At 46.1% G+C, this 26,951-nt stretch overlaps 2 protein-coding genes across 34 annotated transcripts; one reads left to right on the forward strand and one right to left on the reverse strand.

Moving 5' to 3' along the window:
* Positions 1–4,835: 4,835 nt before the first annotated feature.
* On the forward strand, positions 4,836–16,327 carry LOC117843573 (DEAD-box ATP-dependent RNA helicase 41). Of its 33 annotated transcripts, none has more exons than XR_011897344.1 (7): positions 4,836–5,417; positions 5,609–5,711; positions 6,175–8,001; positions 8,521–8,779; positions 12,061–12,094; positions 12,185–12,567; positions 13,386–16,327. XR_011897344.1 is itself a non-coding variant. In XM_034724290.2 (3 exons), the coding sequence occupies exons 2-3, from the start codon at positions 5,642–5,644 to the stop codon at positions 7,722–7,724; spliced, it is 1,620 nt and encodes a 539-aa protein (XP_034580181.1). In that variant the 5' UTR covers positions 4,836–5,417; positions 5,609–5,641; the 3' UTR covers positions 7,725–8,115. The 33 variants fall into 33 exon arrangements, 1 of the variants encoding a protein (XP_034580181.1); XR_011897349.1 differs by lacking the exon at positions 8,521–8,779 and having other exon boundaries at positions 9,463–12,567; positions 13,386–14,822; positions 15,034–15,123; positions 15,696–16,327; XR_011897351.1 differs by lacking the exon at positions 8,521–8,779 and having other exon boundaries at positions 9,463–12,567; positions 13,386–14,822; positions 15,034–15,123; positions 15,699–16,327.
* LOC117843648 (ethylene-responsive transcription factor WIN1) lies at positions 11,778–13,312 on the reverse strand. The gene is made up of 2 exons (XM_034724302.2): positions 12,694–13,312; positions 11,778–12,591 (listed from the first exon to the last, which is right to left on the reverse strand). Exons 1-2 carry the CDS (start codon positions 12,798–12,800, stop codon positions 12,057–12,059), a joined length of 642 nt encoding a protein of 213 aa, XP_034580193.1. The 5' UTR covers positions 12,801–13,312; the 3' UTR covers positions 11,778–12,056.
* Positions 16,328–26,951: the final 10,624 nt, after the last annotated feature.

Genomic DNA, 26,951 nt, shown 5'->3' on the forward strand with positions numbered 1-26,951 from the left:
CGCGTCGCGTAGGCCCAGGAGCCGGTGCGGAGTCATCGGCCTGGTTCGGAAGCCGGAGGCCCGTAAAGTCCAGCAGGCCGGTGGGCTTGTAACACAGGCCGGCGTCACGTGAAAAAGGAAGAAAAAGAAAGAGGGGCCGTGGGCCGGTGCTGGGCTGCTAGAGGAAATCGGCCCACGGGGCCCGTCGGAAGGAGGGGTAAGGCCGGCGGGTAGAATGAATAGGAAGGTGGGGCCCGCGCTGTGGGGTCCGGTGTTTCGTGCGAGAGGGTAGCTCGGGGGTGAGTGAGAAAAGTTTTTCCGGGGAAATTTCGGGAAAAGTTAGATTCCTTTAGCAAAATAATCCATTTAAATTCGTTTTGCACCATTTTAATCACAGAAATTTGTAGGAGTGTCCAAAATTAGTGAAACCAATTTTGTTAGGCTTGTTTTATTTTCCTTTATGCATTAAAATTTTTACACCCTAGGAAAATAATAAAAATTTGGGTATTTATTTAATGCCTTCCTTTTAAGGTAATTAAATAAATACTTAATATTTATAAAATGTATAAAAATATGAATAATACTTTATCAATCACAAATAATTCTTAACTCATAGGAAATTAGATTTTCAAGTTAGAAACTATTTACCACCTTTATCAAAAAATTAAAAGCTATAGGAAGGGTTAAATGAGAAAAATAAAAATATAGGTTAATCTTTTCAGATTTCTTTTGTGTGTTGACTTACAACTTATTCGTGATAAGTCGTATAGTCCTTGTTGGCTTGCAACTTTATCATGAAGGAAAGTTGTATAGTCTGTTATTTAAACAGTTTGCATTCTAACCCCTGCATATATTGCGCCGTAGATCCAGAAGCACCAGAAGAGGATTACTGGGAATTTTCAGAAGGACCCTTGGAGTCTGACGAGGTGTTTGAATTTGTCCCCTGTGAAGCAAATCCGTCGGCGTCTACTAATCTTTTTAACGATCAAGGCAAGCCCCGGTGCACTTATACCTATCTATTTTGAAGTCGTTATTTCATGTGACTAGTTATAGGTTAATTGGTTATTGTATGCACTAAGTCTAGGAGTTGGATGAAACCTATTCTTGTGTATGATCATGCCTTGATTTAAGGACATCTTTGCCACTTGTTCAAATCCTAGAAACTACCCAAGTCTAGAATTGCTTACTTGCTTACATGCTTGGTTTACCAACCTTAAGGAAAACACTTAAGTCATACATGTTGCTTATGAAGGATAGTCTGGAATATGAAAACGGACAGAAGCTAGAGATGTAGTTCTGTCTGCTAGATTAATCTGGTTAAGGCCCGATCGTTGTCTTAACCGCTGATCAAGTGATAACATCTGATCACTTACTGGGTATGGGACCAGTAAAGCCCAGTAGATTAGTAAATTCTATGATCAGAAATGCTTCGTACCCGCATTTGACGTGCTGGAGATTGGCAGGGGTGTAGCCTGAAACTCACATGGAGATCAGGCTAGACGTGGGGTCCCATGTGGGGGTGCATCCCTGGGTCCGGGTAGTTGTATTCCTAATCATTGACTTTACTAATCGAGAGGTTGTTAGTACGACCTGGACAGTCGTATGATGCTGGTGATCAGGATACTCTCCTGCAGGATGTAAATTGATCCGGATCGCCGCAATTCTCGGTTATGAATGCACTTGATCACTGTTGAGCATCGTAGTATAACACATGTGATATAAAATTTTCTGTTGCCAAGTGCTGTATGAATTAACAGTTATGATTGTTTTACTTCTGTTATCATCTAGAATGGTTAGGTAACAACTTAACTAAACTAAAAGACAAAACTAAGGCCTCACTCGTAGTAAGCTTTTCGGCAAAAATCGTGTCAACCAAGCACACCCAAAGGCTGACATGCATTCCAATGAAAAACTATTATATTGGTTAGTCGGGTAAGACTTGCTGAGTACCCCGTACTCAGGGTTTTCCCCTTGTGGTTATCTTTCAGAAGCTCCACAGGAAGCTACCGAGGAGGAGACCCCGAAGACCTAGAGTATTGACCTGAGTCTCTCAATACTCTAGAAAACCTTTAGCGACGCATCTTCTCCTAAACTACTTATGTTCAATCTTAGAGCTTGTCTAACTATGCATCACTAAGTTTGTTTCAACTTGAAGTCTTGTAATAAATTATGTATGTAAAAATGTAATATTTGTTGATATTATCCCATCGCGGATATTATCCTGATGTATGGTGATGAAACACGCCGTGGATCTTTCGAGGAGTCCTAGGGACACTCGACGGACTACCGAACTTATGCTGTTTTAGGTGCGTTTCGGATAATTGCTGCTCCGACAGCGATTAGGCGCACTTAAACCAGCTTAAGTTGGGCGGTTCTGCCACAGCTTGCCGCCGCTGGAGGGGGCCGCCGGAAGCCTATCCGACCCCCGAAGGATGGCGCCGGGGCAGGGTGGCGCTAAAGACCTTGGCCGATGGTGCGCCGGAGCGGCGGCGGCCCGGATCCGACCCTTCCGTGGGCGAATCTGGCCTCCCCGCCCCCGAATCCACCGCCCTCGACCCACCCAGCGTGTGGCCGCGCGAAGGTGGCGACGACCTGCCACGATAGCACCGCTCGAGGCAAGGGCCGTCGGGGAGAAGGAAGAATTGGCGCACTGGAGGAGGAGGGGAGGAGAAGGAGGAAGACGGCGTGAACTGCGTGGCCGCCCAAGGCAAGGGCTGCCAGGGAGAAGGAAGAAGCGACGCGCTGGAGGAGGAGGGGGAGGAGGAGGAGGAAGACGGCATGGATAGCGTGGCCGCCCGAGGAAAGGGCTGCCGGGGAGAAGGAAGAAGCGGCGCGCTGGAGGAGGAGAAAGACGGCGTGATCGCGCGGCGAGGGACGCACAATGTGGTGGCTGGTGAGGGACGCACAGTGTTGGCAGGCATGAAGAGAGAGCGCGTGGAGGAGGCGGACGGCGAGCAAGCATCGTCGACGGCGGCCGCGGAAGTGGGTCTGCGGCATCAGTGTTGACGCCGCGGAGGAGCGCCGGGCGCAGCAGAGGAGCGTCGACGCTGGCGGCGAGGAGGTCGATGCGCTGCGGTGCCGCCAAGGCTCAAGGCGAAACGTGGTGTTTGGCAGCAGCGTGGTGCCACAGCTGGAGGTGGCTTGCGCGGGGCCTCATCGGCGGCGTCATGGTGGTGCGGCTAGCGGTGGCCTGCGCAGAGGGAGCCGGCTGCGCTATGGAGGTGTGGCTGGCGGCTTCGGGTCACCTAACTGCGACGACAAAGGTAGCTTGCTGGTGACGCGGACGACGGCGCGCGGCCGGATCCTGTGGCCGTGCAATGTGAGGAGCCGGGCAGTGTAGGTCGGCATGTGGAGGAGGCTGGAAGCTGGTGTTCGGAGTAAGTGAGTGGAGCCGCTGGAGGAGGAAATGCAGAGGAGACATCGGAGGAGGAGACGGGGAGAAGCGCGGTGGCTGGTGGCGGCCCGTGGAGCGCGGAGGTGGAGGCATGGCGACAGGGCGTATGGAGGCGCGGCGGTGGCGCCGCCCTGGCTAAGCGGCTCTAGGTGTGGTCTACGAGTGTCAAACTGAGAGCGTGCAGCGATGGATTGGAGTGCTCTGGGCGAAAGGTCTCGCCGACCTTCGTGCTAGTGCAGATGGCGGAGGCGTTCTAGGGCGTTATTTTCCCTGTTGGAGGTGTCATCTTGAAGCTACAACCCTCCTACATGGGGTTCCTTCGGGTGAAAACCCTGTCCAGATCCTGGATGAGCGATGGCGGCGCCACTAGCGTCGTGCCCTCCTTGGAGGCATCGTCTCTGGAGACCCGACTCGACTTGGCATCGTGGATCCATTGGGCGGTAACAGTTGGTGGCGGCAATCCCGCCATGTGGCAAGCTCGAAGGGGGCTGCCGAGCTCACGTGGTGGCAATCACAGTCATGATGGCGGCCAGGGGGTGTTGTACGGTTGTCGGTTGGCTACTTGTAGCGGATCACGACGGCTGGCGTTGCTTGGCAACGGTCAGTACGGCGTGGGACTGCGTCCGAGGATGGTGCTTGCGGCAACAGCATCGTGGGACGACTAGGTTTGCAGCAGACCGCGGTGGTTTTTTCAGCTCGGTTGGGCCATCCGGTGCGGTACATTGTCGGAAGATGGCGCAAGCGACAGACTTGGCTCGCTGAAGTGGTGGCGAAGGCTACGTGCGCGGGTGAAGCAACGAGGAGAGGCCGTCCTGCGGCAGCGGCTCAGTTGTTTTATGGAGATCTGGGGAAGTGGGGTAACATCGCTTCCCACACTAACAACGATCAAAGAAACAGATCCGTGACGTGGAGTACTGAGGCAGGCGTGGTGAGGCCCCCACGTGTGGTGTTTTCTCTGAGGCGTCGAGAACGAGATGGAGTCAAATGGAGGATGTGGCGAGGCCCCCGCGTGTTGTGTCATCGTGGTGACGACTACGAGGCTGCCGCGAGAGGTCCGGATTTGGTGGTACTACTCTGTCAGGTGGAGTGTGGTGTATGCAGCGGCACTTCGGCGAAGGGTCCCGCATGGTAGTGGCCTCATCGGTAGGGTGCAGTCTGCTTCCATTAGGTTCCTGTTGACGCAGGGTTACCCATAGAAGTTTCGGCGACTACACAAGGATGATTGTTGGTGGGTGCCGCGAATATTATAAAGACTCCGGTTCTGCTGCCGCGACGTGTGAAGTGATTACCACGTTGACTTCCCAATCCAATCGGGCCGTCCTTTCTTTATTTTTTCTTTGCATTTCTTTTTCCTACCTAAACTCGGCAATCTCTGCCCGGGCCTTCAGAAAAAAAAAATGAAGAAAAAACAACCACGTCTGTGTATGCCTGCTTTTGCGGTTTCCTCAGACACGCTATCTCCAGAGTCCAGAGGAATTTCCCATGCGCGAGACCCGTCGCGGGTTAACGCGGTCCCTCCGATTTCTTTCTCACGCCGCACGCTCGCCGTGAACCACTCCTGGCCGAAGACGCGCGTGCTCGTCCGCCGCCGTCCCGTGCTCCTCTCTCCCCTCTCGGCACCGCCGCCGCCCCGTGCTCCGAAGCCGCGAGACGTTTGCGGCGGCAGGACCTACCTCTACCTCTGGCTGAAGCGGAGGTGTTAATTATCCTCCATCTAGTTGTCGGCAGCCTCCTTTCCGGCAAATCACCGCCGACGAGGCCGAGCTGGTTGCGGGGGTCTCGATCCCATCGGACACGCCGTTGCGGCCAGCTGCCTAGGGTACCCGCCCTGCCCCGCCGCTGTCGGAGGCCACCGTCCTCGTCTTCGCCTGGCAGGCAGGACCGCCGGAGCAGTCGCTCGGCCGCGGCGCCTCCGCCCTAAGCTCCAAACCCTAGACTAGTGCTACGACCGCTGCGGAAAGGGCTCCGGCATTGGGCGCGCTCCCGCGAGGGCGCGACTGCGACCGCGCTTGACGGGCGGCGGCGGCGACCCACGAGTTTGCGGGTAACGAGCTGTGCTTTAACTCGCATCCGTATTCTACTTGGTACAGATCGTAGGTAGCAACCGAAATCCGTGCAGTTTTTTATGAATGTGTTTTCGAAATAAGAAGATCTAACGTTTTACTTCTTCGTAAAAATTTGGCGGGTTAACATTTGAGGTGTCTGAGCTGATCGATCCCCCTTTCTTCTGTGTAGTTTGCTTGGTGCTTGTCTTCCTTCCCGGACTGAATGGAGCAAGGGGAGAACCAAGCAGCTGATAACTTGCTTGTCTCAGCATCTGATAATAATGAGTTGCAAGGTAATTGTCCTGAATTGGTTGCTGCATGTTTCTGCAAATCCCACATTATCTGGAATGCAGTTTTTTACGGAAAAAAAAGGAAGGAAAAAACTCTACAGCAAATAATCCGTATGGGCAGTCAGTATTTGTTTACAGAGAACACATCTGGTTATAAGGCTTAAAACTGTATGTAGGAAAGGCACAAGTTTCTTCTTGACTTAATTTTCCGTATTAGGAGATCAAAAATCAAGCAACGAAATCTGCTGCCCTTTGCATACTCACTCGACTAGATGATGGTCCTTTTGTTTTTTTTTCTCCTAGCGTGATTTTGGTTTTCCCCTATTCTTGCTAACATAATACCAGCCTTCTTCCCATTTTTCATTTATTGATGACTGACATATACCAGCACATCTTGGATTCACTACCCATGTATTTCAACCAGACACCTGAAATGTCTTTTTTCTTGTATGTGTTATGTTTGCAGATTTACCTGTGAAGGAAAGATGCTTTGAGCAGAGAGAAGCTCTTCCTGGGGAGCCTCGCTGTGTTGTGTGTGGCCGATATGGGGAATATATATGTGATGAGACTGATGATGACATTTGTAGTGTGGAATGCAAGACAATTCTTCTTGCTCGAGTCGCTGCTAAAACAAAGTCAGCAGTAAAAGCAGCAAAGCGTGTGAACCTTCCCCTGGGCGATGAGAGCTTCTGTATTAAGGACACTAATTTTCCAGATATACCTACTTTGGCTGACAGGCGGATCAGTGCACTAAGGAGTAAGCTTGACATTTGTGTCAAGGGTGATGCTGTTCCTGATCCAATTATGTGTTTCTCTTCCTGTGGTCTTCCTGAGAAGCTTGTGCACAATCTTGAGACTGCAGGATATTGTATGCCTACTCCAGTGCAGATGCAAGTTATCCCTGCGTCAATGAGTAATAGGAGTTTACTTGTTTCTGCTGATACTGGTTCAGGAAAAACTGCTTCTTTTCTAATTCCCATAATTGCTCACTGTTCACAAGTAAGATCACAAGAATGCACAAGCAAGCGAGGACCATTGGCAATAGTTCTTGCTCCAACCAGAGAGCTATGCCTGCAGGTGGAAGAGCAAGCAAAAGTTCTTGGAAAAGGTTTGCCTTTCAAAACTGCTCTAGTTGTTGGTGGAGATCCATTGGCTCAGCAAATTTACAGGATTGAAAATGGTATTGAGTTAATTGTTGGCTCCCCTGGGAGGTTGATTGATCTTCTCATGAAACACAATGTTGACCTTACTGATGTTTCTGTATTCGTTTTGGATGAGGTGGACTGCTTGCTGCAGAGGGGATTCAGGGATCAGGCCCTGCAGATTTTTCAATCGCTTTCAAATCCCCAGGTTATGATGTTTTCAGCAACATTACATTCGGAAGTCGAGAAGATGTCTAACTCCCTGGCGAAGGCTGTTATACGTATCTCTTGTGGGAACCCAAGCAGACCAAACAAATCAGTCAAACAAGTGGTCATTTGGGTGGAGTCGAAGAAGAAGAAGCAGAAGATTTTTGAGATAATGAAAAGCAAGCAACACTTTAAACCTCCTGCTGTTGTGTTTGTGAGTTCCAGAGTTGGTGCTGATCTGTTGTCTGAAGCAATTACTGTTGCTACCGGATTGGAGGTTGTTTCTATCCATGGTGAGAAGACGATGAATGAGAGAAGAGAGAGTTTGAGAAGATTTTTGACAGGAGAAGTATCTGTTGTAGTTTCTACTGGTGTCCTGGGGCGTGGAATGGATCTCCTGAAAGTGCGTCAAGTCATATTGTTTGACATACCAAATTCCATTGATGAATATATTCACCAAGTTGGAAGGGCATCTCGGATGGGCGAGGAGGGTATGGCTATTGTGTTTGTGAATGAGGAGGATAGGAGGATTTTCAAAGAGCTTGTTCCGGTTCTGAAGACTGCAGGAGCCCCAGTACCCCGGGAACTTGCAAATTCAAGATACACGGCTGGTGTTTCTCTTGGTTGTGAGAGGAAGAGAAAATTGAGTTCTAGGTCTCATCCTTGACTAAAAAAGTTGCTCTGAAAGTCTGAATCTTTCTTCAAGCCAAATATGATGCTATTGCATGTTTACCTGGGACTGCCTTTGCAATTCATCTAAAGATTAGTTTACCTAAGGGTAACTTGGTTATCTCTGGAATTCATACTTTTCCTGAAAATTCCAAGCATGTGCTGAGACCCAATGGGGGCAAACAGTCTAAGATGAATTCTCAGTGCATGGCATCTGAAATCAATTCGTCCAGGATACATAAAGAAGATACAGTATTTGTAAATTGCAACAAAATGTAAGTAAAATGCAAATGGTACAGTTGATTTTTCTGTGCTACACTTTCAACAATTTTATGTGGGCATCTAGTTTCTTTATCCTCAAATGAATATGCAACCAGAATTAAAATCAATTAGCTTTATTGTCTCCTTCCTTGGTAGTATTGTGATTTTGGTTAATACCTTGTACAATTCCGCAAGAGTAGTGAGGGTATAAAACGTATATTGATCTGAAGAAGTAGAACATTGAGAGAATAAACGATACTTAGGACCACTATGTTGAGGACCTGTGGACTTAGCCCTACACAAAGGGGCAGGTTGGATCTTAAGCTCTAGTGGTTGTCCTTACCAAACGTCTAGTACAGGTTGGTAAACTGTCCGTAGCTCATTGGTAGCAAAAGAATATGTGCTGAATCTGACAATATAACAATTTGATGAGAAATAAGTATGCTGAAAAATATAGCTGGAGTGTAGACTCATAACTTTTCTTGCATCTGATTTGCACCCTCAGTCCCTCACTGTGATTCTGTGAACGTTAGGTTACTATTCCTTTTCTATTTTCTGCTCGCTCCCTTCTGTTTGATGCAAGGATTGGGAGCATTTGCGTAATTTTGGAAAGGTCATTATAAAAGCCTTTTATTCCCAAGCAAGTTGGGGCTGAAACAAACATTTGCAACCACCAAAAGGGGAAAAGGAAGAGGAAACAAAATTATATATTAGGGAATTTAAAGACCACTCATGGTTCAAGCACTTGGATAGCTGATTTCCACGTACTCCTATCTAAGGAGAAATCTCTAGGTATAATCCACTCTTCCAAGTCTCTATTTTACTCCCTACTCCCATATAGTTCGAGTGCAAAAAAAAAAAAGATTCAGTGAGTAACAAATTAACAGGCAGAATATAGTATTCAATATTTCTGTTACAACAGCCTGTCTATATTGTTCTGTTCTGCAAACTGTATTTTCTATATATAAACATCTCTGTACAATTGCAGCTGCAGCAGCATTCTACCATTTTTTCCCTTGGTATTTATATACTTTACTTAATTGGAACATACATGTGAATTTAAACCATTTTGGGTAGATCTAATGTATGACAAGATCATCATCGCAAAGTGAATAACTTAATATGTTATGCTTACGAGTCTTAATTAAGATGACATCACTGGTTATTTGAATAGGATTGATGCAAAGGATAGAGTTAATGTAATGGGACCACTACAGCTATCTTGCTGTACATATTCAATGCTTGCTTTTGCATCATAGAAGTTCCTTGACCAGCTAATGTGGTACCAGAAATTATCGGGCACAGAATACCTGAAAATTTGGACCGGTCATTTCTCACATCTGAATTATGTGGCCAGGCTATCAAACTTTCACATACCGTCTGTGTTGTAATCTAGTAGTGCTGGATACAAGGCGCATATCTACCAATTTTTTATGAATAAAATTGACCGTATTGATTAGCTTTTAACCATGCAGCGCACACGATCACCATCTATGCTGATTATATAAGTGATGAGCAATTCATAGATGCTACCTTCTCCAATTATGAAAGATGAGCACACCTACACCCAGCTAGGATACATGTCCCTGTATGTCTGTATTTCTGTTTCTTGATCACACTCTTCAGTTTTGTTCTAGAACATTGACAGAATGAGTTATTTGATACTAAGTGAATATTGTTAACATAATAGCTAAGGAAATGTTGTGGAAAGAAAGATAACCGTAAGGGGATAATTTGGATAGAACTTCAGAAATTTCAAGGTAGGCAGCTAGTGCCCACTGAATGAACTGAAGTCGCCAAACATAAATTTATATGAAACATGTGATTGAGACAAACATAGGTAGTGGGAGAGAAAGGGCTAGACTGTTACCACTCAAAGCTTCCATGTTCATATCATTGTTCAGTTTAGACATATAAAAGAGGAGAGTTATTTCAAGACAGTTAAGATGCTTTGAAAGCTTCCATTGTTCATTGTTCAGTTTACCTCTTTTATATAGCTACATCCAGAAAGTCCCTCTCAAAATGAACAGAGATCTTCCGGTCTTAATCAGATGCTATTTTATCATGTTATGTACTGAATGTAATGATGTGTTCTACGACACACAACTCAGTATGGATCAACTATGGTGGAAATCTAGTTTCCTTCTATGTGTTCTGCTTTGTTCTTCTCTAATAGAATTGTACATAACGACTGACCAACTAACTGGTGGGCCCTTAGCATTGACTGCATGCTTGCACCAACCTCCAAATCCAACCATGGAGCTGATACTTGCTTTTTTAGCCGTGTTCTTTGAGTTTTGAAAGAAAAAGAGCTCACTCAATGTATCTTTCTTTGTCTTTATCTTTTACACTCATATGTAGGGCTACCTTGAACATTTTCTTTTGATTTGCCATTGTTACTTGTATCCATGCTAAGACACAAATTGGTTGGGGTTATTTCAGCTCAATGTTTCTATGTTGCAAGGACCGCTCATCGCGGTTTACTACCTCAGTGGTGGATGATCACCACTATGTAAACTATTTCACTAGTGCATCTTATTGGATGGCTGTCTCTTACTGACATTGGATAATCCTTTTCTTGTGGCTTTGTTATGTGTCTATAAATGAGTTCCCCAAAATCATTTCAGAATAGTTAACAAATCCATATTTTGCATACAAATCTGGGTCCTTGAAGGATTGCAAAAATTCTGTTGGATTAACGGTTTGAGTTGTTATATTATTCTATTTCTCTGTATTTTTCTCAAGGTTTAAGGCCCCTAGTCTTCTTTTAGTAAAATCATATGCATTCCATATGAAATAGCACATGAATACCTTGATTCAGGCATGGTATTGTAGCTCCAACTCCCTCCTTGGGATGCTGGTGTCAGATGCCGATACGAATTCTGAGAACTGAATATTGATTGTTCCTAGTCTGAAGGCAATTGTTATGCTGCCCATTATGACATTTTGTCTGTAGTAGCCTATCATGATTATCAATTATTTATGTATTACATTTGCTTATTTAATGAGGAGAAAGATGACCTTAAGGCCTTTAAAGTGTTTGTTGCACACCGTGATGGTCCATGTGTTGGGTTCATCGCTCTCACCCTTGGTGCGTCTCTACGTCCACATTGCAGAGATCTGATGGTTACATGATATTGAACATATTATTATTCATGACCTATTCATTAACACAAGAAGAAAGCATCTTGAAACGTTTTTCGTTCTCCACTACTATTCAGTGGTGCCTGTTGATGTGGAATTGAATGTTTAAAAACACCATATTCCTTGTTCCTGCGAGATGGTGTTAGAAGTGCAAAAAATGTGTCTCCACAAGTCCACATACCCACTGCCAAGCCTTGAGTTTCTGGTGGATGCCTTTTTTTAGTTAAATAGTTTGCATCTTGTTATTCCCACTGAATTCTATCCATTTCTGCATAACTGCCTTCATTACAGTGACTTTTTTTGCGAGGTTACAGTGACTGTTTTAATTGATATGACTAAAGAAATGTGTTTCCTACTTGCTGGTTGGTGTTATATAGCATGTATATGTATTTCTTCACGTTAAATGAGTACTGAGTTGGTATGAATACACTGAAATAGTGATGATATTCATACCAACTCAGTACTCATTTAACGTGTATTCATAAAGCAGAAGTCTTATTCACAGATATCACCTTCATCCTGTTTTGAGATTTATTTGTTCAGCTTTTTCTTCTTTGTTTGAAGAAAGAAAGTAAGACTCTACTTTCAAATCTGTGTTGTTGAGATTCCTCAACAGAGTTCAACATGGGGGCTTCCAAACAAAGGATGAACAGTAACACAATCATAGTCTATTTATTTCCTTTATAGCAATTATATCACTGACATTGATGTGTAACAAAGTATCTTGACAGGAACATGTGTATTTAGAGCTTTTCACAAGTACGTAGAACTGCACACAATTGCAAACTTATAGTTCTGTAAGTTGGATTTAGTAATAGATACATATCTATATTACTGGAGTGCCCTGAACTGCTTGTGTACCAACCGGCCTAGCGAAACTCTGATCTGAGATGGTGACTTCATTGTCCTGTTTGATCCATTCTTTTCAGATGACGAAATGGCCTTGGTCATCTCCGTGCGAAGGTGAAACTGGGCTACTGCTGCTCAACAGCTCCTCGATCATTTGCAGCGCGATCCTCTCCTCATCATCTATCACTGTTGCTGGTGAAGCAGTTGTTGCTGACGTGGACTGTGATGCTGCACCAGTGGATGCTGCCTCTTTGTTGAGCTCAACGGTCATGACCCAGTTGGAGTCTGCGCGGGCTCCTGCACGCTTCTGCCAGACGCCAATGTGGGACTTCTCAGGGTCAAGGCGGAGGCAGGTCAGGGACGGCGACGGCGCCTTGCAGCACTTGCGGAGCTTGGCACTGAGAATCTGGGACAGGTTGGCAGTGGAGGAGCCACCACCAATGTTGCTGCGAGCGTCCCTTCCCACAGCTGGAGCAGGCTCGCCTGTGCTACTCCTTTGGACGGGGAAGTTGGTCTTGGCGTTGCGGCCACTCATCAGCACAGCAGCCTCGTCATACGCCCTCGCTGCCTCCTCTGCCGTCTCGAAGGTGCCCAGCCACACCCTCCTCTTACTGTATGCATCACAAAAAGGTACATGCATTGCAATTCAGAATTATGGTTGCATCAGCAGTTTATGTTCTTCACTGAAAATTAGAGGGAGGGAAAGGCCTTACAGGAGGGGATGCCTGATCTCGGAGACCCAGGAGCCCCAGTGGCGCTGCCGGACTCCACGAAACTTCTTTGGCTGTACCATTTTCCTTGAGTGGAGATTCTCTGTCATGGAGGACACACGAGGCAGAGATGTTGAGCTCTGCTGGGGTGCCTCTGAACTGAAGTGTGTGGCCGTGTGGGGGAGGAACGCTCTGGTTTGAGTGAATATAAACTGCCCAGCCTGTACTTGCTTCTGCAGTGAGCGTTAAATGTGGTTAGCTGCCTAGGCAATCAGGTACATGTCAGAGAGGAAGGGGGTGGATAGTATGTCTGACCTAGTTTTCACTCACCATGATAGGAGGCGGCATACACTGACTGGAGAGCAGGGATGCTGGGGTCACCAGCAGTATACCAAGCGTGTGTCAATGGATAAAACTAGGGCAAAAGAGGAAGAGAGAAATCAGGGGAGGGGCAACTGAAGTGGGGCCACATAGTGTCTGCTGGGGTGGGCTGTCGGTGAACTGTGTGTATGTAGAGCATAACCACCTTCCCTGCTAGTACAGTGGTAATAAACGCACTCACCTACACCCATGGCTGCCACATTTATTTGTGGGGCAACCCTGAGTTGATCACATAGTCTCCAATAGTTTATTAGTTGTTTATGTATGTAGGGTTAATGTACATCTGTTTGGATTAACTTCATCTCCTTTTCCAGAGCGACTGGGCCAATCATGCGGTTGAGTGCCATTGGACGCATGGACAACCGCACGACATATATGGTAAGACTTATGTTGAAAAATTGTGTATTAGAATATCTTGTGCGTTTTCGCGAGATAGCGTCTTCAAATCTCTTTTGCTTCATTTGGAATCTCTCGCCCTGTTGCATCACCCCTCTAGAATGTATATAATTGTAGGATGTTGAAATTTACAAGGAAGTGTTCTTTAAGTGAGTATGAATTGTGTTTAGAGTGATTTCAGTGAGACCTGTAAGAGAATTGACAAGTTTGCCTTTGCGCTGGGATGTTAGCTCTGAAATTGCTTGGAGTTGGTTGGCATTTAAGCTTGTCTGAGGTAGCTGCAGGTACAGGCTGGTGATGACGATGGTGTGTGCTAGGTGTTGAACAATGTTTGTTCTATAAAGAAATATATATATACTTAAGAGTTTTCTGCTGAAGGTGTGGACAGTTATTATAATATAGTCTAACTCGTTGCTCGGTGGGAATTTGATAATATACTTAACATTTAGCTTTTGCAATACTTTTCGGCAATACGATTTGGCAATAGTTCTCTGACTTTATATCCATAGCTTGTTCTCCATTGAAGAATTCATGTTGCTTGAATTTGCAGAAAACTTTTGTTTCATTTGAACTTAGCTGTCTTTTGTTAATTTCTGTAATCACCAATGACTAGAGGTTTACAGTCTGACTCAGGCCGACAAATGTTTATATTAAGTCTAGATCCTTTGCTCTATTCCAAACATTCCAAGTGATTTTGGGGTTCTTTGAAAGGGAGCTGGAGTCTTTGCTCAAAATGTTTGGTTGCCAGTTTGCTGCTTTGCACACTTGAATGTCATGTTTGCTTTTGCCCGCAACTTTCCTTTTTGGGTGCTTTCCTGAAAAACTGTTGCCATTTTGTTTGGAAGTATCATTTCGCGTCTTCATGGGTTTCGACTTATGCCTGGTTATAGAAGTTAGTCACACCTTGGAATATTCTATACATTCTCTTTAACAGGCGTACTTTTTCCAGAAAGGGAAAAAAAGGGGATGTAATGGGCGTGCTCATAGTATCGGAACATTTCGCTCAGTTTGTTTACCGTGACTCCAATATCTTTGCGGAGTCATTTGCATGATGGTGTTACTAGGCCTTCCTATGATGCCAAAACTGAAGCTTGGTCTGCAATAAAGTGGTGAGCTGGGTCATTTTTCACCTAGCAAGCAACTGCCCCCCTTGCTACAGAAGCTAAGCAGTGTAAAATAAAAAGTGAATAAAATTGATGGAAGTTCGTTGCCCTTGTCTACTCAATTAATGAGAAACAGGTAGCTGCAGTACATCTACGGCTTGGCTCCACAGGCATGTGTCAGTCGGTCACTTCTTACTGGGTCATAAGAAGCTTCCGTGAGATCTTGTCCTCTGACACTGTCTCGCCTCTCCGGTACGTACACCCTTTCTCACATGTTTTGCAAAGGTACATGAGTCAGAGAATAGGAGCATGTAGTAATGTTGCAGTAAAAGGGTATTTGCATTTGAATGAAGCTCTTGCATGCTTTCAGCCTGCCAGGTATCTCGTTTCAATTTTTGTTTTCCCTTTTTTTTTCTTCTCATCATTCGAGTTAGAAATATTTGTTTGGTCTTGGCTGATGTAGTGGACAAAGGGATAAGTTCTTTTTTGGGACCATACATGACTAAGCTGGGCTCCAGAAATCATTTCCGGCAAAATTATGGACCTTAGCGAGGTACCGGAAGCTGCTTGGTTTCCAATTATTTTTCTTCTTTAATAAGTTAACCATCTTGGAACATTTTTAGTCATAAGAAAAATAAATCTCTGATAAACTAGTGCTTGCAAAACGTTGGCACATGTTTTCTTTACACTATAAGCCAGCCTATGCCATTCACATTACATTAATGATATCTCCATTCCTGGAGCGATAAGAAGTGCTGGACGGCACGCTTGCCACAAAGAACACAATCTACTAATGTGGCGATGCAGAGATGGCTTCTACATGAAACAAAGACCATCAGTCTTGACACGAGCCCAAGTGGTTGGGCACTTTCCAATCTCACACTAGTAATCACTCTCCCGCTTGTCTAATCTACACGTAATTAGAAAGCCGGCCGGCCGGCCGGTCGTCCTGTGCCTGGATCAGTAGATCTGAACTGAGCATCAAAGTGTGGTTTGGTGAAAGGAGAAAAAGGGCAAGTAGGATGATGTGTGGTTACTAGTTAGTTGTGCCGTAATTGCACGGCTTGCCGTAGCAACTTCTTGCGATCTTTCTAACAATCTTTCATCTTTCTAACTTTCTTGTAGTAGCTTTTGCTGTTATCTCTCCCCTGGAAAGGTGAAGCCACAAGGACAAATCTGGGGACAGCGCAATAAAGCTAGCTTTAATCGCTGGGATCAACTCCAACCGTATCTTTCTCGTGCGTGCACCAGACACGCGCGCCTCAGCCCAGCACACAAGCACTGGAGACGAGACCCCGGGCTGGGTCTCTCATGTTTCCTTTGGCTACTCGTCTCTGCAATCTGCTGCTCTCGCGGTCTGAGGCCGGAAAGATCAGGCTGAGCGCCAGGTTTTGCCCACACGCGTGCGGTAATTATCGTGTCAGAGATCCCATGGGGAGCTAGATTTTATCAAGGCCTTCAGAATTGTAGCACGTGGAATGTATTCCCTCCGTTCCAAAATGTAGGTCGTTTTGAGTTTTTTAGATACATCATCAAAATATAGGGTTATATCTAGATACATAACAACGGTTTACATTTTGAAACAGAGGGAGTAGCTCCCGAAAATTTGGAAGTGGTTCTTCTGCCGTCACTGCAGATGAGGCTCGTCCTGAAATTTGGTACGTGGTCTCAAGGAATCTTGTATCACAAAATTAAGCTCACCAGAACATCTAGATCGTGTATCTTGTAAATGGAGAAGTCCAAATCTCCGTCTATCAGTCTCGCTGTTTCTTTGTTTCTTTCTCTCTTTCTTTTTGCACATGAGCAGGACCGGAAGCAAATAGGCAGCACGCAGCAGGGCCCAAAAAATAGCCTGATCGGACCGTATTGCACAGTGGCAGCCCAAAAGGCTCTGCAAGGTTCAGTGTCCAGCGTGCTGCATATAAACATAAGAACATGAACAGTGTATGGCGAAGAGTGCATTTTTACTTTTTTTTTTAATTTTCCATAGCTTCACCAAACGTGTGAATTCATCAGCTGTAAAGAACAAGGCTTGTCGTCACACGCTGGTGTGTGTGTTAGGGCTGCGGCTGCGGCGAAGGCAATGCCAAGAAAATTGAGAAGACGATCGAGCACGTCGGAATTATCGAGGGAGACGAGGACGACGACCGATGATGCATCCATATGGACAAGAGAGAAGAAGAGCGGTCGCGGATCGATCGATCTCAGTGTCGGCTGTCCGTTTCGTTTCCAAGATGAGACAACGTGAAAACATTACAGTCCTACGTATCCTAGCTACGACAGGCGTACGCACTCATACAGTCCGTCACAGTGATTAGCTAGAGACCTGCCATTACGTGTTAAGCATGGTTAGTCCGTCCTTGTCGCTCGTCAGAGCGTAGATCGTCGTCGTCGTCGTCGTCTCTCTCTCTCTCGATCGAGAGAGAGAGAGAGAGAGAGTAGGTGATGGAGGATCCGATGTACTAGCACATAATGAGCTAGGTCCTTTCTGCCGGCCGGTTTCTCGGTTCCATCGACGACGATGGCGACGATCTCGTCGCATGGAGCGAGAGCGACGGATCGATCGGATGGATGCAACGCAATGCAATGCACGCAGCTATACCTTTCCTTTGAGAGAGAAACAGACGAGACGACGAGAGATGCGCGCGCAAAGCTCTTGTATATATGTTCCTAATAAATCGGGCGTCGCCGTTCTCTTTAAATTCGCTCGACGATGGATCATCGGCCGGTCGGTCTCCATCGTCGTCTTCGTCGTCGTCGTGTCTCATCAAAAGCTTGCGCGCGCACGGTATGCGGTCGGCGTCAAGGACTCAAGGCGATGGCCATCGACGATCGACATGCGTTCCTCCGTGGAAAACGACCATGCACCTGACCACGACACATTCTCGCTCTCGATCTTGTACACGCGTAACGCCGCCGTACGTGCACCAGTCCGACGATCGATCAAATTAAGGAGCATAATAACGGTCGAGATTTATGAATGTGGATGTGACCCGGATTGTTCGGTTGTGTACGCAGCAGGCCAAGTGGTCTAGAAGTAGTTGGAACTTGGAAGAGTCAAAGTGTTTCTCCTTTTTTGTCTAAAAAATTGCAACCGTCCACTCCAATAAAAGTTTCCATTCCAATAAAATAAAGTGTCCTTTTAGTTTTATTATCTTAAGAAAAGCTGTATTAGTAAATTTTACCGGAGAAGAGTATCACATCGCATGTTTGATACTAATTAGGAGTATTAAACATAGTCTAATTACAAAACTAATTGCACAGATGGAGTCTAATTCGCGAGACGAATCTATTAAGCCTAATTAGTCCATTATTTGATAATGTGATGCTACAGTAACCATTTGCTAATGATGGATTAATCAGATTAAGATTCGTCTCGCGAATTAGACTCCATCTGTGCAATTAGTTTTGTAATAAGCTCATATTTAGTCCTCCTAATTAGCAACCGAATATCCGATGTGACCCTGCTAAAGTTTAGGACCTCCTATCAAACACTCCCTAAGTGTCATTCTACTTGACCGAGATGTCGCCTGGAGGGGGGCTAAATAGGCGAGTTGACCAATTTATAAAACTTCAACCCACTCAACAGCACTGCCTAGGTCAAACCAGTCAGACCAGTCCAGGGCAGAGCACACATCAAGTGCTGCTCGAGTCCCTCTTTCGACTTTTAGCACCAACAAAACTTGGAGAGTGGCTTCTGTAGATGATTTCTGGCAGGGTAAAGTAGTCCCTGCGCACAAGATAAGCACACCCAAGTAGATCAAAGCGGAAGCACAAGTAAATTGCTAGAAATCAACAAGTGAAGCAAAGCAAATGAAGACACGAGGATTTGTTTATCCGAAGTTCAGATTCACCGAATAAATCCTACATCTCCGTTGAGGAGCCTATTGTAATACGAGTCTATTTCAACTCCCTTCCAACAAGCCGAGTCTCTTTCAACCACTTTCCTCATCTTTACTAGATGATCTTTTTCCTTGCGGAGGCAAGATCGCAGCCCTCACGAACTTGTCACTGCTCACCACACCTTGGGAGGTAGCTGGCGATGCCTAGCTGTCTAGGAGGCACACCTCCAAGAGTAACAAATGCTTCAAGGGCTTTCTTGACGCAAACCACAAGTGCTCAAGCTATGGATTGCTCATCTCAGCTCTTCAATACTCACACAAGATCACTCTCTCAACCCAACTTAAAGATTTCACAAGAATCGCTCAAGTCTCACAAAGAGAGGTTGGGAAGAACTTTTTTGGTCACTAGATGATGTCAAATGCGTGTGTAACCAGCAGCCCACCAAGGAGGGGGCTAAAGGGTATAAATACCCCAACACATTAGAAACTAGCCGTTGGACCTGTTCCAACAGGTCGGACTGGTCTGGTTTGAAAAACTAGCCGTTACCCCAGGCCGGTCAGACCGGTCTGCTAAACCGGTCAGACCGATTTGACTGCGTTAGTCCCAAAACCTCCAGAGGCACTTTCTCGGTCCACCTATTGGCTGAACCAACTTAATTTAGCTGAGCTGGAATAGTTAACTCACTCAAGGGTTTTCTCAAGGTTCATCTCACATAGGTCAACTAAGAGCATTTTTGGTGTTGTCAATAGCTACTATTGCATCCCTCATGATAGTACGGCGTACCTATACTCAAGAATAAATATAAACACAATATTATCTGTTTAAGCTCGTAAGTCTTCATTCGTACCATACTTTGATCAATATTCACTTGAGGGCTCTGAACATTAATATCATCTTGAGCACATCCAACTTGAGCTAGTGACTTAAAATCATTCATGATAAGATATACTTGAATCCTTAAGTCACTCCATTTTATCAATCATACTAGATTAGATGCATTGCATTGCTTTCCTTCACCTTAGCAAAACGCACATGGTCCAAACCATCGCTTAACCAAAGCTTGCTTAGCCCCTCGCTCTAGCATCTCGCTTGATTTCTTCACCTATTTTGCCACATTGAGTTTAGCTTTACTTTTTACATCAACAATGAATTCCTATTCAAATGCTTGTTCTTGATTAATAATAGAATATCCCACGAATTGCAAGCTTCCAATAATAAGACCAATATGAAACACATAAGTCCATGTCTTTTTATCATATATGCATGGAGTCTTGCAATGTCCGATTGTGAATATCACTATTCTTTTCTTCATGATCTCTTCACTTGTCAATCAAGCTATCACATGATTTGGAGACTTATAGATCAACCATCATAGAACATATCCCCAAGTTTAACTTCACCCTTGCTTATCATTGATCTTTCATTTGCATTATGGGATCACACACTTACTTGCTATCTTCATTGTGAGCCATATAATACACATTCAACACATGAGATAATATTACATCATGAATATAAGAATAAAATCATGCTCACAATCTTAGGCAAACAAGTTAGTTCTTTAATCATTTTGTCATTCAATTTATCAAAACCCACTTAGGGGTCTGGATGCACTTTCACTAGTGCACTAATAGTAATATGTGTAGGCACTACATTAAGCAAAGCAAATTGGGTGTGAATGAGCAAGACGTATGTGGTGATCAAGTAGATGTGTCATATTGCCAGAGAATGTAAACCATCCCATCTCATCCATAATTTTAGAGATGGATCATCCCATCCTACCTCGTTCTCCAACCCAATGCACATTTAATGCATTTATATACGTTACGAATAGAATAAACTAAATAATTTTAGATAGCACTTCCTCCATTCTTAATTAAATAACGTTTCCGACAGGTTAATTAGATTCTGAACGTAATACATTTAAGGATATGTTACCGTCTCATTTTCTTTTTTGTAAGACACAATTTTGACTTGACGGAGTCTACATATCTTGTACGTTTACAATGCCGTAGGCTAGGCTTGTACATGCAGCATTAACAGCTTTGTCTGTTTGGTAGTTGATCGATCGATCTGCATGCATGGGCTATATACACTATATGCTATGCAGCCGGCGGAGCTAGCGATCGATCAGACAAGAGTTAATTAGCTAATTAATTGAGCATCATTCAGTTGATTGCTCGAGAGCTAGCTCGATAGATCTCTCTCACAGTACTGCCTATCCCTTTCCATGAGGACGTACGTACATGCTTACTACGACGTGGATGGATTTTGAGTGTTCGTGGCCTTACCTCTCTCATCCTGCCTGTGCCATGCATTCATTGCACAAAAAACGGCAATGTACAGATGACTGAGCGGGCCATTTGGGCCTCAAGTGGTAGGCTAATCGCTACCTTTTCTTTGGGCCGAGAAGCAACAAAGCCTAGGTCAAGAGAGAATTTAGCTAGCTAAGCAATCGAAGGCCCTGTTTGGGGGAGCTTTTACCAGCTTTTGCTTGTCCCACGAGCTCCAAAAGTGATAAGCTCCGCCAAACGGGCTAAGGAGGGGTTTGATATCCCAGACTAAATTTTAGTCTATGTCACCTTCGATGTTTGCACATTAATCGGGAGTAATAGTCTAATGATAAAACTAATTGCATAAATAAGGGCTAATTCGCGAGATGAATCTATTAAGCCTAAATAGTTCATGATTAGCCCATGTGGTGCTACAGTAAACATGTGCTAATTATGGATTAATTAGGCTTAATAGATTCATCTTGTGAATTAGCCCTCATTTATGCAATTAGTTTTATAATTAGTTCACGTTTAGTCATTCTAATTGGTATCAAACATCCAATGTGATCCGAACTAAAAATTAGTCTATGGATCCAAACACCCTCTAAATTCTCCAACAAGCGCTGGTCCAAAAAGCTCAATTTTGTGTTGCGGTGGAAAAGCTCAGACTGACCAGCTTCCCGAGCTTGTGCGGGCTGAGCTTATTAATCTTGCCACCAACTTCCGTAAATTTACCCGCCATTGCTACCGATATAAATATGATTTCTTCTCCTTTCCTCCCTTTCCGCTCCCCTCTCCATCGATCCAGATGAGCCGTGAGCCCATGACCTCCCATCTCTCCTTAGGTCCTTCCCAGATCCCACCCTCCCCTACACTCCATCTTCCCCGACCGGGCTAGGATCCCGACCCTCTCTTTACCGGACTAGCATTCCCTCCACCAGGATTCCCTCCCTCCAGCAGTGTAAATTGATGGAGATCCTATACTCCATGCATTTTTCAGAAGGTAGGAAGCTCATTTATCTTCCAAATTTTAAGATTCGTATGTGGATTGTAGGTTGTCAGCTCCACTTCTTCCTTCCTCCTCATGTCTCTCCGCTCCCGACCGCGCCATCACGCACGTCGAAGCTGCCACCATGGGTGGCCTTCGTCCTTAGTGTCGATACTTTATAGCCAGCAACCTATCGAGGGATATTCTGATGTAGTAGATTGGTTGGTGGGGGATCATCGGACCTGGAACTCGAAGGTAAAAGCAATGACACAAGACATAGATTTATACAGGTTTGGACCGCCAGAGTACCGTAATACCCTACGACATGTTTGGGGTGTTGTATATTGCACCCTGCGCTTGGTTTTGCTTGGTATTGAGGATTTGGTCCTCAATTGTGGTTCTATGAGGTCTTCGCCTACCGATCTAGAGAGCCCTGCCCTCCTTTATGTACTCCGGGGTCGGGATTACTAAACGGTTACAAGGAGGAGTCCTATTAGGATTACATGGTATGAGTTCCAGTAGGATTACACAGGAATCCTATTAGGAGTCCGTCTTCTTCCTTCCTTGCGAGTACTGGGGATCTATCCCCGACACTTAGGGTTCGGGTTCTAGGGTAGGGCTCCTCCAGTGGTTCTCAGCTTAGAAGGAGGCTCTGGGTGGCTAGTCGGTCTGGTGGTAGAGGCGGGTAAGTCGGTGGCAGAAGACAACCAGATGGGCAGGGTCGGCGGTGGGGGTGATGAGATGTGTTGGTCAAAGCCGATACGATGGTGGTGGGCGTAGATGAGGAGCGGTAAGGTGGCAGCGATGCCACCATCCGTGGGTAGCGAAGGCGAGCTGCGGGGACTTCATGCGTGACTGATTCGTGTGGTGGAGGTGGCAATGGCGGATTCGGCGGTGGGATTGCCGCTAAAGTCAGGAAGTAGGCCGGTGGGACAGGGGAGTGCCAGAAATGGAGAAGATTCGAGCGGAAGTGGTGGTGCGTCAGGAACTAGCAGAGGAAGAAGAAAAACAGTAACAGGTGCTATTCACATGTTTTCTCACACGCACCATATACATTCAAGTGAATATATATGTCTACGGAATTCCGCTAGCTGTTGGGTTAAAATTTTGTCTATGTCAAAGTCAGTTCTCCACTCATGAATCTTTTTCTCTTTATCACGGGTTCCGTAGCCCATAACAAATTCTCTTTTCATTGAAATTTAAAATCACTTTAAGTGATTTCTAGTCTTTACGGTCAGCCAGTGTCTCTTAACATCTACACGAATCTATTTAATCTTTCATTGAATTGACCAGTCTCTCTTAAACATCTACACGAATCTGTTTAATCTTTCATTAAATTTTTCTTCCCAACACTGCTAAAATGGTATATGGTTGGATTAGTTCAAAATTTGATTGAAGGTGAGATAGAATCACTCGAAAAATGTAGTCACTCCCCTGTTGCTATAGGACATAGGGGTGCATATGCCCCTACACCAAAATATGTATTATTAGGATCAAATTTTCACTGTATACATATCCGCAAAGCTCAAGTCCATACACGCTGCAAAGGTAGGCGTAAGAGCATCTCCAGCAGGTTGATTTCTCCATTTCTTGTTTATTATTCCCTTATAGGAAAATCTCTTTTCATAGTTTTAGAATTTTATGGCGAAGTGTTGCAGTAGATCTCCTTTCCCTTTTCTCCTTTAATCTGTCGTGACATGTGGACCTCATATATAAGTGAGTCAATATACTTTTTTCTTCCTTCCCTCATCATCTCTCTCTCCTCCCCCCTCCAAGGAGGTAGCAGCACGCCATGGAGGCCAGCTCAGGCGCTCGGTAGGCGGGCCCACCTTGGAGGGGTGGCGACGCGGGGCAAGGCTATCGAGCCAGGTGCCCTTGGGCAGTGGACAATGATGGTTGAGACGGTGGGAAGGCCTGGCGCAGAGGGGCCGCGATGCGGCATGCTTGCCCAGGGCGAACAAGGCAAGATGGCATCGCTCACTGACCCGCGCGCGAGCCAAACTTGCGCGACAATGGCGCACATGCGGCTAGCGAAGGGTGAGGCAGTCGATGAAGGCCCTGCGCGGAGGGGCGGCGTGCTTGTTCGGGGTGAAGGGGCAACAGGGCCTAAAGATCGTGTGGTCATGAACAAGCGCCACTTGGAAATCATGCAGCAGGAGAGAAAGAGAAGGTGAGAGTGAGATGAATTCCCCTTTCCAAAGGGGAGACCAAGGGAGATAAAGAGGATTGAGCAAAAGTAAAGGGGAAAGGGAAATGGAAAGTGAATCTACCCTTGTAGGTTTCTCTCCCCTCAATTCATTTCATGGCTAAAAAGAGAAGGGGAAGAGGGATCTTCTCGAGATGCTCTAATTTGCTCCATCTTTATCACACATCTAATCTCTACTTGTTGAGTGGAGCATCGATGGTGGTGGTAGACCTGTCCGGCTACTTACTATCTGTTTTGTTTTTAAGAAAAGCAAATAAACTCTACAAAGTTCTTCCCTTCCTACTCTGTTAGAAGGAGAAATTTGGGATTTCGCCATCCTCAGGATTGAGCTTTGCCGGTTTGCCATCCTGAAATTGAGCTTCACTGATTTGCCATTACGAAACCATGTCACCCAGGTGGAATGCCTTTTCAATATTTTTCAATTCATTTTGTCAATTTGATTTAAATCTACCGCTGGAACTCCCGAAACTGCACCTGACCCTCTCAATTGAAATTGGAGACAAGACAGACAAGCCTCCGGTCATTCTTTTCTCGCCGCCGGCTCAGCCTCGCGCAGCATCTCAGCCCCAGTAGCACTACCTCCCACCCACGCTCCGCCGGCCAGCACGCGTCCACCACCCTCGCAGCCTTCCTGGCCATGAACGCCGGCATCCTAGCCGCCAGCCGGAGGAGGACCACGCCCAGCGTACGCTAGTGTCGGGCCTCGACGACGCGCCGATTGGGGTATAAAACCGTCCACGAAGAATAGGGCAAAACAGTTTGAAACGTAAAGAACAAGAAAGACAAGAAAGTAAAATGACTTAGGGTGAGACAAAAGTTGCTCCCCTCCGTCCAGAATGTGTCCCTTCTTCATTCACGACGACCCTATTTTATAGGATCGTAATTTTTATACTTTACAACACAACGTCCCCTTATAACTTTATTCGAAGAATATTTGAGGTCATAACAGTAACATTACACCATTTTTGCTAAATCCTTTATAACTTATCACTTTACAGCTAAGCCCGAGGTGATTTCTCCTCGGCGAAGTCCTCAGGGCTCTTCCTGGCATCTTGCTTGCTTGGAGTACTTCGTCACCTCGCGAGCTGTCACAGTCCGCCCACCGACAAGGGCTGCGGGTGTTTGACTTCGGCCCATGCGCTCCGGCTCCAAGACAACTGGTCTTCCTACGCGCGAAGCCGCCACTTTGCGCCCACTGTCCATTCCTATGGAAACAAAAAACCACCTTGCATCCCGTTCAGATGAGTCAGTAAGGGTGCGTTTGGTTGGGCTTTTCAACCTACTTTTGCTTTTGCAAAAGTTAAAAGCCAACCAAAGGACCTAAAAGCCACAGGTGCTTTAGACCAAAAGCTGCTTTTACTCTAGTACAAAACCAAAAGCACCTTCCCCCTGCTTTCAAGTGATTTTGGAGCAAAAAATTACCCACCTGCCACAGGTTAACATACCGGTTCATTCATCCCCCCTTCTATTTCTTCTCCCACACGCGCAATCCGTCCGCCTCCTCCCGCACAGCACAACCGTCTGCCTCCTCCAGTCGCCCCCGGCAGCCCGCAGCCGCCCCCGAAGGCCCGATGCTCGCCGCCTGCCGCCCCCAAACGTCGGCCGCTCGCCCCAGCCGCCCACCGCTCGACGCCCGCCACCCGCCAACCGCCACCTCTAGCTCGCCCTCGCGCTCCGCCTATGCTCCGAGGCCTCCTTCGCGGCGGGGTGGACTGGCCAGCGGGAGGAAGAAGAAAGGGCTAGCGAGCAGGAGAGAAGAAGAGAGTTGAGTGGGGTGGATTGTGGATGACATATAGATCTACTCGACAGTTTATTCAAAGGCACAGCTCCTCTAACCAAACGGTCTTCTATTTTTCCCACAACTGCTTTTCCATAGCCCATAGCTCACAGCAGCTTTTCCAGAAACCACGGCCCAACCAAACACACCCTAAAATGGATTCAGGAATGGAGGTGCTCCGCGAAGTGGTCGACGATGAGCCCGCGTGTGTCGAGCCGCTTGCACGAGGAGGACTCCACAACGAGGATGCTCACCGACCTCACGTCCGCCCACAGCGGTGCGGAGGAGGTGGAGTGGAGGAAGGCCAGCACGGAGCACGCCCCGTACGCGATGCTGTAGCGCGCGCCATGGCAGGCTGCAGCCGCTGCCGGTAGCGAGGTCGAGGTGGTCCTCCAGGCTCCCTCCCAGGACGAGCTCCTACGCGCACCTTCGGGCAAGCGCCCACGAGCGCCGCCAGGTTCGGGTCCCTCACGCCGCTGATCCCGTCCACGAGAAGTTTGGCCGGCGAGCAGGAGAGAGAAGAGGGTGAGAACCACAGAGAAGAAAGGGCGAGAGGAGATGGACGCGAGCTCGTGACTTGGAGGCGATGAGGCAGTGTCCGATTCATATGGCTAAATCAAGGAGAAAATGTAAAATGGATTGGAAATATTGAAATGGCATTCTATGGGGTGGCATGGTTTCATAATGGCAAATCAGCGAAATTCAATTTCGAGATGGAAAACCGGTGAAATCCAATCGTGAAGATGGTGAAATCCCAAATTTCTCTTGTTAGAAGAGAAGACATATTCCCTTATCCTTTGTAATAATCTTGAACAATACTTGCTTCGTTCCAAATTGTAGGTCGTTTTAGTTTTTCTTAATGCATAATTTGCATTTGTATGTCTAGTTGTGTAGTAAAATCTATAATTTTAGAAAAATCAAAACGACTCACCGTTTGAAACGGATTACCATACTAGTAGAAATGGAAACGTCGGCCTTGATCCGTTTCGACTATCGGAATTCGGACCTGATCCTGAACTCACTAGACTTGCTGGCTTTCCGTTGCCTTTTACCTTCCGCCGTCCGTCGCCTTCTCCTACGTTGTCTTTCCATTTCCTGAAACGCCTTTTAGCCCGAGCGTGACAGCACCGGGTTGCCACTTATTACAACCTTCTAGACGACGCAGGAGTGAGCAGCTTCACTTTTCTCAACCCCTTTTGACCTCTTTCGTATTTGACTATGAACCGGCTGGTAGCGGTAGACTGGTAGGTTTGCTGATCGGAGCTAGAAAAAGCTACTCCAAGCACCATTGCTG

The sequence above is a fragment of the Setaria viridis genome, chromosome 1, assembly GCF_005286985.2.
Source record: "Setaria viridis chromosome 1, Setaria_viridis_v4.0, whole genome shotgun sequence".
In the NCBI taxonomy this organism is placed as follows: domain Eukaryota; kingdom Viridiplantae; phylum Streptophyta; class Magnoliopsida; order Poales; family Poaceae; genus Setaria; species Setaria viridis.